This window comes from Ostrinia furnacalis, unplaced genomic scaffold (assembly GCF_004193835.3).
Source record: "Ostrinia furnacalis isolate ACB-3 unplaced genomic scaffold, ASM419383v2 OfSCF4221, whole genome shotgun sequence".
NCBI classification, from domain to species: domain Eukaryota; kingdom Metazoa; phylum Arthropoda; class Insecta; order Lepidoptera; family Crambidae; genus Ostrinia; species Ostrinia furnacalis.
In genome coordinates, this window is record NW_021134460.1 from 404,946 (window position 1) to 423,793 (window position 18,848).

At 39.8% G+C, this 18,848-nt stretch overlaps 1 protein-coding gene across 1 annotated transcript; it reads right to left on the minus strand.

The window, feature by feature from the left end:
* Window positions 1–1,820: 1,820 nt before the first annotated feature.
* LOC114359057 (hormone receptor 4) lies at window positions 1,821–18,461 on the minus strand. The gene is given in 12 exon segments (XM_083287609.1): window positions 1,821–2,443; window positions 2,702–2,929; window positions 3,442–3,653; window positions 4,041–4,178; window positions 4,753–4,836; window positions 5,155–5,318; window positions 5,620–5,767; window positions 6,006–6,065; window positions 6,068–6,105; window positions 6,450–6,589; window positions 16,635–16,796; window positions 18,232–18,461. Coding segments are annotated over 12 exon segments (1,935 nt in total). The 5' UTR covers window positions 18,427–18,461; the 3' UTR covers window positions 1,821–2,077.
* Between the last annotated feature and the right edge of the window lie 387 nt (window positions 18,462–18,848).

An 18,848-nucleotide genomic window follows, 5' to 3' on the forward strand; every position in this document is an offset into this window, starting at 1 on the left:
GACTCGGACGAAGAATATTCGAACTGACTAGCATTGAACTTAAAGTAAGTAATAATACTCAGCACGGATCTTGAGCACTCATTCGAAGAGTTTCATTCAGTTTAAATCGAAGATTAGTGTTGTAAACGGGACTATTCCCACCTCTCGTACCCACCACTGCAACTCCTGTGTAGCCAGGATCTACAGCTTGATCGCCATAAAAATCCAACCAATGAAGGTCAAGTTTGTCCAGGGGGAAAGTTAAACTGTCGTTGGACCCGCAACGAAATTAATCAGAAGAACATAGGAGGAGTTCGAAATTAAGGTTCGACCCTCCATTGCAAAGCGGATGACAAATGACAAACAAAGGTTTAAAACCTTTAAGAAAAGATTATGCACCACGGACAACAAATATCCATTATTGTTGTAAAGTAAATTATTGACTAATTTAATCTTCCACTCTTCTCGTAGATGTTTTAAGAGGCAAGAAATATGAGAATAACAAACCTCCTCGCCCATCTGACGAGCGTCCCAAAAGTTCTCAATATGGCTCTAGTGAATAGAGGGGGATCCTGCAGTAGAGATTAGATGACCTGATGGCTCAGCCTGACTGATAGTGATAATCTTTTAGCTGACAGACTTTTGACGTTTGTTAAAGTTAAAGTACGATAGTGCAACCCCACCTTTGTTATGTATATCTTCTCTACAGTTGTACTGTAGTAGGTAGTCTTTTTTTTTCATCATCCACAAGACGTCCACTGCTGAACATAGGCCTCCCCCAATGATTTCCATAATTACCGGTTGGTAGCGGCCTGCATCCAGCGTCTTCCTGCTACCTTTATGAGGTCGTCGGTCCGTCTTGTGGGTGGAATTACGTCTATTTTTTGCTTGCGGAAATGTTATCAAAACATTCTGCTCTTGTTTTCTTCAGCGCCCAACACCCGTGGGGACTATTAACAATAACCTACCCTAAATAAAGCGGTATTATAGGATTCTATTAAACATTCCTATGATAGTTTTAGACGGCAGCCGTCCTCTATAATTAGGTACATATTTACTTAATGAAATATCGTACATATACGATGTGTAGCATTACTAAGTAGGTATAACTGTAACTGCCTAGAGATATTTACAAATAAAATTAATACGACCGTTATATCTCGTTCAATTTTCCTCAATAGGTCCTGAACCTCATACGAGTTGGTAGTAAATGTCAAAGACACTCGTATTTCAGTTCAATAATATACTATCCTCTCTAAAACTACTTAAATATAGAGTTACCTTTAGATTTTCTTCAATCTTAGAGTTAAGATCATAAAGATAGATTGTGATTTTATCACACTGTATTATTATGGTGACACGATTACAATTTATTGTATTTAACTTACTCGTAGGTGTGTTATTTAGTTTCATCTCCTTTGGCAGTTTACTCACGTAGTTAATATAACAGTAAAATAAGTAATTAGATATTTATTTTTAATGGAATTGTCATTTCTGTCTCTAATAGAAGTTTTTTTTATAAAGTTACTTGAGTCTTTTCATACCGAATATGCAGTTTATTATTATGTATTTTGTTAAAACGTGGAATATTGTTGTGTTTTTAAAACACGAAACTTGTTAAAAGAATCTGTGGAACACATAAGTATTTAGTCGATGTATTTGGTTTAATTCAATCCTATGATTGTGTCTTACTTAGTCTAAAGGCTGATTAGCACGTGTTAAGTAGTAAGTAGGTAACTAAAAATTGGGCTTGTCACGTTTTGACAAGCTGTTTCATAGTAAACAAGAGCTTGACGTTTGGAAGTTGATACGATGCAATTTGTTAAAAAAATTAAGTTAAAAATTTAGTTACCTACTTAACTACTTAATACGTATAAACCAGTCATAATCAACCTATTGCAAATATTAAACAAGCTAAGAAACTATTGCGGAAGCCTGTGGATTTACGGTATGGAGTCTTCAGATGTACAAGTTACAGCTAGACTTAGACTAAAAGTACCCACCATCGCGTGCTTCAAAACTTCAACATGATAGTTTCGTCTTGAAACACGCTCTTCCCGCAGTCCGCGTGGAAGGCGCTGATGGGTGTGGCTGAGGCTCAGGTGCACAGTCCTGAATTGTCCACCAAAGATCTCGCGAGAACATCAGCCGCGGCGATATCACTCACTTTGCCTTCGAAGTGTCCTCTTACATGGAACATGAACTCGGCTTTGCCCGCGAACTCTTGTCTGCACATTAGACATAGATGATGCGCATGAGTGTGTTGCCTCTCCTGGGTGTAGTGTGTGTGCCCATGCGTGAAGTAGGCCCCGCCCCCGCCGCCTCCGCCGCCCTCGTTGACCACGGTCGCAGTGGACACGGAGGCGGTGGCTATCCCGTGGCCGTTCAGGATCTGCTGGTTCTGATTGTGATGGTGAAGCAGCTGGAGCTTCTCCTGGTTTGATAAGTGGACCTTTTCTTGTTGCTGAAACAAAAGAAGCAAAGTTTCTCTGACATGACTCATAGGCGACTCGATTAAACGGTATATATTTGGTACAACATGCCTTCCGAAGCACAATATTAGCTCTCGTGTCTGAACATCGATTTTCTTCAAGCTTGGAACATCCTGACCACAGGTCCTGACCGAGAAGAAAATTATTTAGTAGCTTTGTTAACACTGTTGCTTAGGAAACAATCAAACTCTACCTCCAACTAAGTCCTAAGTTTTTTATCCGTTTCTTACCTGATGCTGTGTGGCTTGCTGCATCTTGTCCTGAAGCAGTTTATTGTCTGGTAGATGTGACTTCGCATGCGCGCTCCACTCATCTCTTGTCGCGAACAGCCTTCCACATAATTCGCAGGACCACGATACCACCATACCAGCGGTTGCAGCAGCCACTGCAGCGGATGCGGCGCTAGTGTGCACCAAGTTTGTGTTCTGTTGGTGTGGGATAGTCGTGGTATTTCTTATCTGAAAGGGGGACAACTGGATAATTAGAGTGACACGAGACATTCAATACAAAGAAGTTGATTAGAAAATTCAATACAAAGAAGTTGTTTTTAATGTTTTATCTCACGTAGAATAAGATATACCCATTCGTAATTTCAACTACGGTACGCAACTATGTTTGCAGGTGATAAAAAGATAATAACAATAAAAATGATAAAGCCGTTCTAATGGAATGTTATTTATATTATGTTGATGAAATGGAGCTACTCACTGTTAGCAAAATATGACTGTATTATGACTACATACAAAAATGTGACATAATATTCAGCACTAGACTAGTATAAATAAAGTCAACGCAACGATGATGAAAACGGCGAAGAAAAGAAAATGGATACAGATATTTCGGTAAATGAACCAAATTATGTAAAATATGTTAAATTAAACACAGAACAGACAGAAGAATGAAATAAATTTGGAAAGCATGCCCGTCTATTGAACGTCAACGCATGCCTTGTATTCTCTGGGGGATTTACCGTAAAGCTGTGTCCAGGTACCTGGCACACCTGGATAGGTTGTTGATGGGTGTGTTGTTGTTGTTGTTGCTGTTGTTGCTGCTGCTGTTGTTGTTGCTGCTGTTGCTGTTGTTGTTGCTGTTGCTGCTGAGCAACTGCTGCTATTTCTGCTTGGCTCGGTTTTGTGTCTTCTTGCTTTGGCAGTTGAGGTTTGACGTCGTCCAGTTTTAACGCTGTTAATAAATGAAATTGGTTAGGCTGAGGTTGTGGTAAATTATGAAAACATCTATTCGGGGTGCTATTGTGAACTGCCAGGAAATTAACTCAAGATATCAGTAGATTTTAGTAAGTGCCTTAAGAAAAAAAGTAAGACCTCGTTAAAAGATGAAATAGTTCAATTTGTCATTGATAATCAGCTGAGTGAGCTGTGTAGCTAAGCAAGCAAATAACTTGTTTTTCATATGGAATAGAAATTTTTTTTGCCGTCAAGTTGAAACTCTTGGTCTGCATCTCTTCTGATGGAAAATGATCACAGATCGTGATCCTAAATCAGAGTTGTAGTCAGCAAATCACAATCGCACACCGACCCTGAATCACTAGCTGACTCAGCCGATACTCACGTGGTATTGAAATGGTTCTTTTACCGAGGGGTGCCACGTTCGATGGCGTGACGTGCTTCAGCTTGTTCATGTGCAGCACGAGCTTGTCGCGGCGCGCGAACGCCTTGTTGCACACTTCGCACACATACGGCTTTTCGCCTGGTGGGAAGAGACGATTGATGTTGTGAAGGGGTTGAATGCTACTGTTAAGTTTCAGGCGTTTGATTTTACAAGTCGACTCTACAGTGTGTAAAGTAGAGCTCCAAAAACTTAAGACCTTTTAAAGTACGCAACGGATTGGTATTAGAGTGATTCAAGCGAAATGTTTAGTTAGATGTGTAATAACATAAAAGATTTGTGAATTGGTTCAAGAAATCGGAAAAAAATCAATCCGTTTGGCGATGATACACATTTCTTCTTTCTTTTTCTTTCTTTCTTTCAGTGAAAACACTGCCTAATCCAGGCTTTCCCAATGTTTTTTTGCCAAGGAACCCTAATTGATTATACTTTTCCTAGCGGAACCCCCGTACTATTTCGCCCGCACGCCCTGCCCCTCCCTTGTGCGTAAACAAGTCGGTGCGAGCGAACAACGTCGGTCACGAAACGTGGGATAATATTTTTTACGGAACCCTTGCGGCCTTTCCACGGAACCCCAGGGTTCCGCGGACCACCTTTCGGGAACCGCTGGCCTAATCCTTTTGAAATATAATAACTAACCAAATGTTGTATTTACCTGTATGTATTCTCATGTGTATCGTCAGTTTGTCTTTACGTGCTAGACCTTTCCCACAAACCGTGCACTCAAATGCTTTGGTACCTGCAATAAAAAAATATGTTCACTCAAAGACCCTAGACAGTTTAATGATCTAAAATTAAATGATCGCATCATTTTCGTAGCCCTTCCTCCGAGGTGACAGCCTTCTTAATCCACTAATCTCAACATCTATATACATATATAAAAGAAAGTCGTGTTAGTATTTTTTTTTTAGTTTTTTTGGAATTTCCTTATGGCACATAATTTTAGCTTTACTAACATCTTACACATGTTGTTTTGACTGAAGCTTAAATTGCCTACGAATGCAGTTGACATGCACAAACAACTATGTATAATGTAAAGTTTTAGAGGACTTTTTACCTTCGTTAGTGGAGCTAGTAGGTTTGATCGCGGGGTGCTTTCTCACTGTTGTTCCTTGAAGTGCCTTCAGACGGGTTCCAGGGTGCATAGAGCCGCCTTCCGCGTAGGGTTCCGTAAAGGGTATCAAGTTAGGTCGAGGAATGTTGTTTGTTACTTCTGGTGACCTGTGACAATAGGTAAAAATAAATTATAGTTTCCAAAACTGCTGGACAGATTTGAAAAGTTCTTTCACTATTAGAACTACATAATTTCTGAAGGGGATACGAAGTTCAGCGAGGATTAGTTAGTTGTCCATTAAAGGTGGTGATGTTTGGATTTGGAAATTGAATTCCAAACTACCTATAGTCTAAAGTACCTATCTGTTGGTATTCTTTATTCACTTTAAATCAAAATCCTCTTCTTTTAGATTAGAAACTATAGATAGGTATCATATTATTTAGCAGTGCTGTTTTCTAGTCTACTCACCAATTCCCAAGACTCTGTAGCACTCTAACGCCTCCTTCAAATCCCATGCCGACGTCATCAGGTACAGTAAAGGTGCTATCTGGTCCTCCCGTACTGGAGCTGACTTGAGGCACCTTGATCGGGGAGTTGATGGTTGCGTAGTGATGCTGTGTGGAGCTGACGGTAGGTGGGGATGGGTGGCCGGGGTGAGTATTGCTGCTCTGTGTCTGCAAAGCCAAAAGTTAGTGTTATAGGTTTACAGTGAATTTAGTTAGTCAGACGTATGAAATATGTGACACAAACATTATGGAGAACGATAGCAAATAAGAGTGCAAACAATGTTAAACTAACCTGCATTTCCTGATGGTGTCGCGTGGGGTTGTTATTAGTAGTTTGTTGTTGCTGATGCTGTTGTTGCTGTTGTTGTTGCTGCTGCTGTTGTTGTTGCTGCTGCTGCTGCTGCTGCTGTTGTTGTTGTTGCTGCTGTTGTTGTTGTTGTTGTTGCTGCTGCTGTTGTTGTTGTTGTTGTTGCTGCTGCTGTTGCTGCTGCTGTTGTTGCTGCTGTTGCTATTTACAATAGATATTTTAATATTAACGATTGATTCTAAAATATCATATTTTTAAATCAATAGTTAATACACAAATTATTATTCAACTTTGTGATATTTAGTTTGCCTTTTCTTTCTTCAAAATTATCTATTCTATTTTAATAGATTACTTGCTTGATATGAATAAATACAGCTCAAAATCACCCAATACTTTGCAGACTTTCAAAGATTCTTAATCTCACCTGGACCTGTTGCTGTTGCTGCTGTTGTTGCTGTTGTTGTTGTTGTTGTTGTTGCTGCTGCTGTTGTTGTTGCTGTTGTTGTTGTTGTTCTCGCCGTGCCGCCGCCGCCGCTTGCGCCATGTGCTGTTGGACAGCCACGTGCGCTTCCAGATACGCCGTCTTTTGTGCTTCGGTCATCTTGTCCATGTTGACCGTGCCGTCCTGAAATAGAGAGAGATGGTAAATTATAAAGATATTATAATTTAGCGTACTTTAAAACATAGATTAGGTGCATAAAGTTGCAGACCAAAATTGTAAAACCTTAAGACCATAAGTGAGGAGTGAGGCACAACATAAGGAGATGCATTGGATGATGATAAACGATACACTAATATTATAATAAAATGGATTCTCTGGAACTACTGAACCGATTTTAATTTTTTGTCACCACCAGCAAGCTAAGCTATAATATTCCAGAGTTACATAAGCTGGATCTTTCAGCGGGGAAGGCTTATTTAGTATACATAAGTATAATAAATCAATAGTCTCTATGTATGGTTATTGCCTACCCAATGTGAAATTAACAGTAATTTCTACGTGGCCACGCTCTTTGTATGTCATTATGACAAATTCTTATACCTATAGGTACCGAATAGCTAGAAATGTTTGGAATGGTAATAACATGAAATTATAAATCAATAATCAAACTCGTCAACAGTAGAAGGCTAAAATCGTCTCGATCAAAACTTCCCAACACCAAAAGAATCTCGAGGTCTTATGATCGGGGGAAATATGCCGGTGCCTCAATGAGTATCTTCGGAGGGCTAGGGAGCGAGGGTGGTCGCCCCCGTAGTGCATTCACCCCGCGGAAAGTGAGTGCGAGACCTCCCGCCACAACGCGTGTTGAACAGACAGTACATTACGTGCAGGAAATACCGAACGAGGGAACTAGGGAAAACGTAATTTCGAACTCCTCCTATGTTCTTCTGATTAATTTCGTTGCGGGTCCAATGACAGTTTAACTTGACCTTCATTGGTTGGGTTTTTATGGCGGTCAAGCTGTAGATCCTGGCTACACAAGAGTTGCAGTGGTGGGAACGAGACGTGGGAATAGTCCCGTGCAGGAAATAACAGAGGGTATAACTAAGTGACTCTAACAGACAGACAGCCCAACGCGTACAGTATTGAAAACTTTGTTAACACTCTGTTATGAAAAGGAAGACATTCACTGTTATTAAAATAAAGTTGAACGCTCGTTGGACACTGGTGACATATGACATTTCTATACTTTCATTGACTTCTCAATTTATACAAGTACATAACGCAAGTTTAACTTATTGTATTAATACCCCATAAATCCTGAACTGTTTCAGGTACCGTAACGTGAATGACTTGTGATGAAATGTTAAATTCAATTACAAAATAATTAGTGAACTAGCATCTTTTATTTTGCATTGAAATAATTACATTCAACTAATGCATTAATCTCAAATCCATTCAATGCAATAATATCACCAAACACATCTGGTAGACGGAATAACTCGTAAATGTTGCAAGTTGCAAGGGGCTCTACATTTCACGACGAAGAAAAAAAAACAATCATACGTGCGACAACTATTTGCGTGGCTGTTCCATTTGGTCTATGTCACAGTCAGCCGACTTTCTATGACATGAACACCCTATCCCTATGTTTAATTGCCAAAATCGACGCAACACGGGTTGAACGACCTCCAATATCTTAGGGAAACGGACGTCGACAAATTTGATTTTCCCATAAATCATGTTGAGGTCAACGAACCGGAGGGAAGCATTTTTTTACATACTGGGAATATTCGAGTGTTTCAATAGGTGACAGTAGGGTTAATAATAAAGGTTGACCTAAAAAAATTAATTTTTCTTAAAGTTTTGTACTTACGCATTTATTTAATTTTATTGTGTTCAGTTGAAAAATATTTTTTCTGTTTCAAAGTTGACAATACGTAGGCGGGGTAGATACGGTAACAATTCTATTGAAGTTGTTGGGTAATACCAAATTATTGTCTCTACTCCACTGTTGAACATATTTTAGTGGATCACAACACAGTTTTGTGGATTAATAGAAGATTAGACTAGAGAGTCGTCGATTAGGAAGAAAAACCGCTGATTCGTTAGCATTGTGAACGGTAATTTAATAATTANACCGTTTTCGTAGAATATGTGTATAATAATTAATAATAATAATTAATATGGAATATATGAAAACTCTTTGATGATCAGGCATAACTTCCTATGGTTGAATTGGGCATTTTTTGACGGGATATTATTATGTATTTTTATTTCACGAAAGACAGATGCAGACTGATATGAGTGTTTAGAGAAACATTAAGTGGTGACAAATACGTGAAAAAAATATCAAGTGTTTAAACATTTCGTTACAGACAGAATTAAATTGCTCAACATTGTCATGTTCGTCTGCATTGTCTATGGACCCTAAAGATGAAGCAAAGGGCGGCAGGGGAGGGCTTATCACCGCTGATTAAAAGCAAACGCATAAACAGAGGGTATGTAGAGAGGGTAAGTTGTGCAAGGGATGCTGTGCTAGTATGCGATTTTATTGATGTGGAGGAATTCGCTTGCGTTTAACTTTACAGCTGTTGTTTAATCTTTTAAAGTATGGTTGTAATGTGCCTCTACAGTTACACATATAAAAATGTATGTTTTAGATAAGACTTAGACAGGGACTAAGTATACCTACTTATGTTCGTCTAGTAAAAATATCAAGTCGATGACCTGAAAACCATGAAAAGTTATCAACGTGTGTGTGTACCTACAACACGTGGATTTCCAAGAAATTTTATTGTCGCCTATTGGATATGCTATAGCAATAATGCCACGTATTGAATCAACAACAAAAGATCACGCGGATCTCTAGTGATGTCTGTTTTCATAAAATTGCTAGAATTTATTTCTTCGATAGTTTGGCGTTTGCTCCTGGTAAAAATTGTTGTTCGTGTTTGATTATCTATACATTTTCGAGGTTTATTCAGATATTTGACACAGGCATGAGAGTTTTGTTTTCTATTAATATTTTACCTTAAACCTAAAACTCTACATGACATAATGTATGCCCAAATGAGCCACTCATTTTAAATATTTAAAAGTAGTTATACATTTAATCAATATTATAGAATACAAACAAAGCTAACTTTGTACTCACTCCTAAATCCCAAAGTTGGTTATAATATGAATTCATTACAACATTAATTTTCACTTCACTCATCTTTCACTACACTTATATCTGTCCACTACAACATAACTAAACTTAAATAAAACTAAACTAAACCCATAAAAAATCAACAATAAAACTTGCTAATTATCGTAAAAGTACCAGGCTGACATAACCAGCCCGGAGGTACGCAAGGGCAGCGAGACGCGCGCGCTTGGCCGACCCTATGCACTCAGTGCACGCCACCAAAGTACTCCCATCGATCGGAACTTTCTTCCAACGCACCTTGGGGTGGTGAAGGGGCCCGTAACGTCTGGGTTCTTCTTCGCACCTAGGGTGGCAGGAAGCTTCTTTGCTCGTAAATGTAAACGGTAGGGAGTCGGTTTGTGTGACCCCTGTCTGATGTAAGTCTAGACAATCAAATATTTTTTTATCTATGCAGCAATTTATGTATAGACAGACAGCGTAAAGCAATTGGGTACTTGTATAACGACATACCCAAAACAATATTCCCCAGTAGATACTAATATTTTGACTGAACACAGTGAATTTTGCTACGTAACACTTAAATGTTACGTTGATTCTTTTTCCGATAAAACAACTTCGGTAGTTACCTAACTTACTGTACAATTTTCATTTTATCTCGATTTACAACACTTTTCCAGTGACTTCCTTATTGCAAGTTGATGTTTTTCCGTAGTAGAGACAATACAAAATGTTGATTAAGTTAATTCTACCAAAAGATTTTTATAAGTAGGTAATTCCTTTCAAGCCGTCCATAGTTGTTGGAAAACAATTGACTTTGAGAGGATTATTGTAAATCCTCTAATCTCAGATCATTACCACTAACAGAAGACTTCAAATAAAATTATATTTCGTAAACATTGCCGATTTAGATTGTACCTACATACCTATTTATTCCAATACTTATCTAATGTTTATTTAAACCAACTAGTGACAGTATAGGTAGGTACGGATGTTTGTTACTTTTCCATCAAAATATCTACAATTCAATGTCTTTATTAGTATGTAAGCCATTTTCAGAACATTTAGGTATTTACAATTCCGTTGGCACCTAAGTATTCATTCATATGTAGATTCCAATGATCTAGTAAGTGTGTACCCCGTAGCAAAAACGAAATGCTGTAAGCATTCATTCCATCTGGGAAAAGTCTAGACTACCTTCAGAGTTCCGTAGCATAAAATACGTCAGTTGTAGAGTTCTCTGAAGTTGGATCTACGAACGATAGCACATTTTTGTTTCAAAATCGACTCTATGACAACTACATAAGATGCCACAGAGTTAAGCTTGAAGTGCTGTTGACTGTACAAGTTGTGTGGCGTTTTCTATAGCTTCATTGTGCGCTTGTAGAACTATTTCCACTCGTGCAATAGAGTGATTTGTTGCACAATTCTATTTTTAAGTTCCGTGCATGGTAAAGGTCAGTTTAAAGGTCATGAGGTAGGCTTTTAAAACATTAGAAGTCATATTTGCACACAAACCCACAAGATATCGTACTACTTTTTGCGATTTTTATGTACGTAGTTCAAAAATGCCTCTCCGAGATTTTTCTCATTGGAATAATAGCGATGTGATGATGTAAGAATCGATCGGTATTGTTCGAGTCTTCACTAAAGTTCAAATCTGTAGAAATGTCGGTAAGTAGGTTTTTTTCTATTTATGAAAAGACAAGGTCCCTTCAGCCTCTACATTCTGTAGATGAAGGTTTGTCACTCTTAACTGAAACTATACTATAAAACGTTATTTGTATAAACTGGGAGATAATATAGTTATTTTAAATGTGAAAATTTCGGATAAAGTCCGTTCTTACATGTCTAATCGGCCTTCAAATGCAACCAGTTCATGGCGTTTAGATTTCCTATCCATCAGAGTGACGAGGGGATTGTGGGTAGGTTTGAAACGTTCAGTGCAAGTGTTGGGGCCGGGTGGGCGGCGTAGTAGGAATATCCTTCACCCCGCTAGGTCAGGGTTAACTGTGCCCCCGGGTGACGGTGGTGGGTACCTTCGACCTTGCACGCAGCATTAGCGCGTCACCTCATATGCATGGGATGGGAATACAATTTTACTCCAATTATCAACTTTATGCCTACTAAGAATACAGCTTTCCTACTTTCTCTAGATAATTACAGACTACTGAAGATTACAGATACTGAAAAGGTAGAGGTACATAATTAAGAATCGAATGATTCAATTTTGCTCGTTATTCATCCATGCCTTTGAAGTTCGACGCAAAGAGAACCGACTGCGCCATCGGAAAATTCGAGCGGCGTAAAAACAAAACGCTCTTGGACATGCGTAGCCGATGCCCAAATATCCAATAGCTGTATTGCGCATCGACAACCTTATAACTACGGCAGAGCGTATAATTCATTATCCGAAGATAGAGTACACGAAACTGAGTCCTCGCTCGTATTTCTTAGGTTGGGTTTCGTGTGGAGGCACGTTGTTTGTTATTGTGTTGGGTTAAGGTTGAGATTGGCGCGTGTGGGTGGGTGGCGTGGTCGATAGCGCCGGGCCGCGCGGATCGATGCAGGGCGTAGAGGGGGCTGCATCGCCCGTCGCGCCTTCTCAACACAATAGATTTCGCATAAACGCCACACTTTGTCTCGGGGAGACGATACTGAGATTTCACTTGCTTGACCTGGTGGTTTATACACAAGACTACATCTACGGGTTTGGGGCCCACAAAGGGCGTGTTAGTTTGATGATAACAATATTTATACCCGGAGTCATTAACGTGAGCTAGTATAGTTATTTATCTTTTCAATTGTATTGTCATAGTATAATCAGTATTATTTATTCCTTGGTGTCGTCAAATAACAATGCTGAATGCAAATGAAATGATTAAACAGAACAATAGACGCCCAAACACTTGAGATTTGGGGCCATTCATGGCTCTTGGGGTGCTAAATTGTGTAATTCAGGAGCCATTTACAAATATACAAAAGTAGGTACTGGTTAAGTTTCTAATCTAGGTATTTTAAATAGTTAAAAAAGTTACGGCGAAAGTTTACGAAATCGGAACAGTTAATAATAAATTACGTATAACATAACATCAGCCAAACATATGTCTCTTAATTGTAACATGTTATCGCTTATCGTGATATTGATCGGCGTTATCAGTGATGATGTAGTTTGGTTTACTTAACTTAACCTCGTTTCTATGACCTATAATAATGAAATAGGAAGTTAATAATACGGCCGATGGGGCAGCAAGGTTCTAGAGTGGAGGTCGCGTACCGGAAAACGCAGCGTGGGACGTCCACCCACAAGGTGGACCGACGACATCTTAAAGCAGGAAGGCGCTGGACGCAGGCTGCTACCAACCGGGCAACTTGGAAAGCATTGGGGGAGGCCTATGTTCAGCAGTGGACGTCCAATGGCTGAGATGATGATGATGATGATGAAGTAAATAATAAATAGTAATCTTACACACACTTCGCAGCTTAAACCATATTTCGTTCTCACAAACAGGAAAGATACAATTTGTTAAGAGAACAAACAATGTGTTTTCAAGGAGCGAGAGCTTTGTCTAAAGCTTTTGTAAGTATGAAATTCTCGTGAATAGATTTGAAACCTTTTGTTTATTGAGAATGATTATAAATGGAAGAAGTTGGAAATTAATCTTTTTGACCTTTTAATAACGGTACTAATTAGTTAAAATGAGGTTGCGGATTTCTAAATGCACGTGCCTGCTAACATTTTATTTGTTACGTAGATTTTCGTGGATTCACTCACATGTGTCACGTGTTACTGATACCCCCCACCTTTAGATGATGTTTTTAGCTTCAATTTAATGTAGTTAAGTTAAATACTATGACGTCTTCTGAATTTATAATACTCGAAGGTGCTACTTTGTCAAATGTTTGTTTGATGTTCTGTAGATTGTGCCTACGTAGAAAAATATTCAGACGCTTTTCTGTTCTATTTTTGTCTATATCTATTCTTGAAACTCATTCCGGTAGCAGCTGTAACAATTTCTAAGTGGAGTGGTTTTACTAATGCGTTTACTTTATCAAAGGATCACGAACAAAGATTTCGTAGCATATTTTCGTAGATAGGAGAGTTTGCTATGAGACGTATGAAATATTTGAATGAGTTGAGAAAACTACCTATTTGTTTCTTGAAAGCATCGGCAAATATATGAAAAAGTGTCGACCCTTGTATTTTGTTTTGTTTCTAGATATATTTAGAAAGTTCCAGCAAAGAATAACCCGGAAGTTGGTGATAGAAGTGGCAATACCTATATTCTAACAATTGAAACTAATTTTTAAAATAAACCTGACCTAATAAGTTATAGTAGAACTTACCGAGGATTCTTATCGACTCTACGTAGTTTCTCAGCATCGAATCCGTGCTGAGGTAGATCAAGTTGATGGCAGAAGTGACAATACCTACTTATTTATCAATACAAACGTATTTTAAAGACTGACCTGAAAGTTGATGGTGGAAGTGACGATCCTCATCGACGCTCCGTAGTTCCTCAGCACAGAGCAGCTCTGGCGTCACTTGTACAGCTGTGAACCGAAGTGACTATCCTCAAAGACTGACTTGGAGGTTGATGGTGGAAGGGACGATCCTCATCGACGCTGCGTAGTTCCTCAGCACAGAGCAGCGCTAGCGTCACTGTACAGCTACGAATCGTAGAAGTGACTATCCTCAGACTGACCTGGAAGTTGATAGTGGAAGTGACGATCCTCATCGATGCTCCGTAGTTCNGAAAATTTAGGTGAACTTTGGCGCACCCGGACCGACGACATCATAAAGCAGGATGGCGCTGGACGCAGGCTGCTACCAACCGGGCAACATGGAAAGCATTGGGGGAGGCCTATGTTCAGCAGTGGACGTCCTATGGCTGAGATGATGATGATGATGATGATGAAGTAAATAATAATAGTAATCTTACACACACTTCGCAGCTTAAACTATATTTCGTTCTCACAAACGGGAAAGATACAATTTGTTAAGAGAACAAAACAATGTGTTTTCAAGGAGCGAGCTTTGTCTAAAGCTTTTGTAAGTATGAAATTCTCGTGAATAGATTTGAAACCTTTTGTTTATTGAGAATGATTATAAATGGAAGAAGTTGGAAATTAATCTTTTTGACCTTTTAATAACGGTACTAATTAGATAAATGAGGTTGCGGATTTTTAAATGCACGTGCCTGCTAACGTTTTATTTGTTACGTAGATTTTCGTGGATTCACTCACATGTGTCACGTGTTAGACACCCCTCACCTTTAAATGATGTTTTTAGCTTCAATTTAATGTAGTAAAGTTAAATACTATGACGTCTTCTGAATTTATAATACTTGAAGGTGCTACTTTGCCAAATGTAACCTTTGTTTGATGTTCTGTAGATTGTGCCTACGTAGAAAAATATTCAGACGCTTTTCTGTTATATTTTGTCTATATCTATTCTTGAAACTCACTTCGGTAGCAGCTGTAACAATTTCTAAGTGGAGTGGTTTTACTAATGCGTTTACTTTATCAAAGGATCACGAACAAAGATTTCGTAGATAGGAGAGTTTGCTATGAGACGTATGAAATATTTGAATGAGTTGTGAAAACTACCTATTTGTTTCTTGAAAGCATCGGCAAATATGTATATGAAAAAGTGTCGACCCTTGTATTTTTTTTCTAGGTATATTTAGAAAGTTCCAGCAAAGAATAACCTGAATGTTGATGATAGAAGTGGCAATACCTATATTCTAGCAATTTAAACTTATTTTTAAAATAAACCTGACCTAAAAGTTATAGTAGAACTTACTGAGGATCCTTATCGACTCTACCTACGTAGTTTCTCAGCATCGAATCCGTGCTGAAGTAGATCAAGTTGATGGCAGAAGTGACAATACCTACTTATTTAACAATACAAACGTATTTTAAAGACTGACTTGAAAGTTAATAGTAGGAGTGACGATTCTCATCGAATTAACGTAGTTCCATTAATGGCAGAAGTGCTATATCCAGTATATTATTTCAAATGTATAAAGACTGACCTGGAAGTTGATGTCAGAAGTGGCTATCCTCAAAAACTGACTTGGAAGTTGATCGTAGAAGTTACGATCCTCAGACTGACCTGGACTGGAAGTTGATGGTGGAAGTGACGATCCTCGATCGGCTCTGCGGCAGCTCTGACGTCACTTGTTGTACTGGTCCAGGCGCGTCACGCAGCGCTCGCAGCTCTAAGACTGACGTGGAAGTTGATGGTGGAAGTGACGATTCTCGATCGACTCTACGTAGTTCCTTAGCTCAGAGCAGTTCTAGCGTCACTTGTACAGCTGTGAACCGAAGTGACTATCCTCAAAGACTGACTTGGAGGTTGATGGTGGAAGGGACGATCCTCATCGACGCTGCGTAGTTCCTCAGCACAGAGCAGCTCTGGCGTCACGTGTACAGCTGCGAATCGTAGAAGTGACTATCCTCAGACTGACCTGGAAGTTGATGGTGGAAGTGACGATCCTCATCGACGCTCCGTAGTTCCTCAGCACAGAGCAGCTCTGGCGTCACTTGTACAGCTGTGAACCGAAGTGACTATCCTCAAAGACTGACCTGGAAGTTGATGGTGGAAGTGACGATCCTCATCGATGCTCCGTAGTTCCTCAGCACAAAGCAGCTCTGGCGTCACTTGTACAGCTGTGAACCGAAGTGACTATCCTCAAAGACTGACCTGGAAGTTGATGGTGGAAGTGACGATCCTCATCGACTCTGGTAATTCTTCAGCACAGAGCAGCTCTGGCGTCACTCGTACAGCTGCGAATCGTTCAAGTAACTATCCTTAAAGACTGACATGGAAGTTGATAGTGGTTAGTGGAAGTGACGATCCTCATCGACTCTGGTAATTCTTCAGCACAGAGCAGCTCTGGCGTCACTCGTACAGCTGCGAATCGTTCAAGTAACTATCCTTAAAGTCTGACCTGGAAGTTGATGGTGGAAGTGACGATCCTCATCGACGCCCCGTAATTCCTCAGCACAGCGCAGCTCTGGCGTCACTTGTACAGCTGTGAATCGTAGAAGTGACTATCCTCAAAGACTGACCTGGAAGTTGATGGTAGAAGTGACGATCCTCATCGACTCTGCGTAGTTCCTCAGCACCGAGTCCGTGCTGAGGCAGCTCTGGCGCCATTCGTACAGCTGGTCGAGGCGCGTCACGCAGCGCTCGCAGATCTTCTTCGGCAGAAAGTCGTCCTTCGAGATCTGCTGGATAACCGCAACATTCACTTGTTAGACTTGACGTTCTGTAGGCCTAAGATGCCAGGATAAACTTTTATCAGTGTTGCAAGATAAGTCCATACATTTATCGTCTAAAATCGTGGATAAGATTTTATCATGGCGCGCATCCTAACTTAGTTGGGTTAGCTCGCTCCATCGTAGATCTCATCTATTGCATCGCTTGAGTGAAAATTATCATAAGCAAGCCCCATAGGTACTACATAACAAAGTAATAAACTTTTTAGACTTTTGATAATATAATAAATTTAGGCATGGTAGCCAAAAAATATTTGTTGAGTACTGTCTGTGAATTACTTATTCTTTGTTAAACAAAAGTTACTCTATGTTTAAAAATCATTGACCAGGGTCCACAAAAAAGTTCAGCAAACGTAAAAAGGTTCAAAAATCGAACTCGAAAGGTTTCATGGCTTACACTCGACCTTTGACCCCGAACTATCCGATACGTGCAATGCCCCGTGGCTCCACGCGATTCCGGGAATACGTACGAGTAATCCCACTCAGCACGTTGACCCAGTTCGTACGCCAGACAGAACAAGTTCATGGCATTTCCCAGTATAGTATTATTGCAAGCATACGCTGTCTGGGTTGTGACTGGAAATCATGCTGATCCGTCATTTTGTAAACATGTGGTTCATTCGCACTCATTTGATAGTAAGTTATAGGTATTAGTCGGACCTGTACTTACACTTTTTAAAGTTAATATTAAAGTAATGTGTCATACAACACACTATAGTATTTATAGAGTAAATGAATAAAGTCTAAACACAATAAAATCACTCATAGATGAACTTAGAGTCAATGTTTTTGACCAAAATAGTCTTCATTATGACTTGTGGTATTCAATGTGTTAAGAGTCGATAAACATGGCATGTACGAATATTCCCGCCTTCAAAACTAAGCTCAAGGCCAAATAAATAGCTGTGTATCACAAGTTACGCCATAGCTAGGTGAGTTTTATTAGATTTTAGACATTCAGTTGTTAAATAAGTTTAGATCAAATTAGGTATACAGAATGGTAAATTACTGATATTGCAAAATTAATCCTTCGTAAACTTTTGTTCTTCATTATAACAAAAAAAAATTAAATCCCCTTTTCATACGGCAAATAGTTAATAAAATAAGGATAAGAAATATCAATAATGATTTGATTTATTTATAAAAAAAAAATCAACAGGTTTTGTCAGTCGCCGTAGCCTAATCTTAAACATCGTCATCGTAGCTCGTAGCGCGCAGGCGTCTACGGGCTACGGGCCGCGTCTACAGCTAGCTACGACGGCCTTCCTTGGGATTTTTACACCCTCTGTTTACTTTACACTGAACACTGAAGGTTGCAAGCACTTGTAAGGATTTTTTCAGTTTGTAGAAAAAAGTCAAGGTTGAAATAGGAAAAATAGCCACTCACCATAGTAGGCAAACAGGTGCGTAGTTTGAAAAGAATCTGCCTCTGCTCAGATTCCTTGTCGAAGATGTGAAGCCGGGGTCCGCTTTTCAGCGAGCAGAGGCGGCAGAGGTCGGTGAACGCGGTGAAATTGAGGTCCTCGGGCTCGGTCATAGCGAAGCACCTGATGAGGAGGTCGAGAAGGCAAGAGTTGTCCATGTATACGGCGTTGTGTCTCGGGTGGCGGGAGTCGGTCAGCGCCGCATTCCGCGGGTGCAGGCAGGGAGGCGTCGCGCCGCCGCTGCGTCCGGGGGGCACTGGGCCGACGCGCGCGCCCCCGGCCCCCCGGCCCCCTCGGCCCAGCCCCCTCGCCCCCCCCGCACGCAGGGCCCGGGGTGGCCGGGAAAACGACAGTTTTCCTATTTAAACGTCTGCGATCGCTGATTGGAGTGATGCCGATTATTCAGATACGGACGTGGATTAATATGACTTTTTTTTAGGACTGCGCCTGTAAAATGAATGCGTATTTAGTTACTGCATCATTATTTACATTTTAAGCATTCCCAGGTGCATACTTATTTCAGTAAGAATTACGAGTATATGGACAACTCTTTGATTAGTAAGATATTTGCACAAAAGGT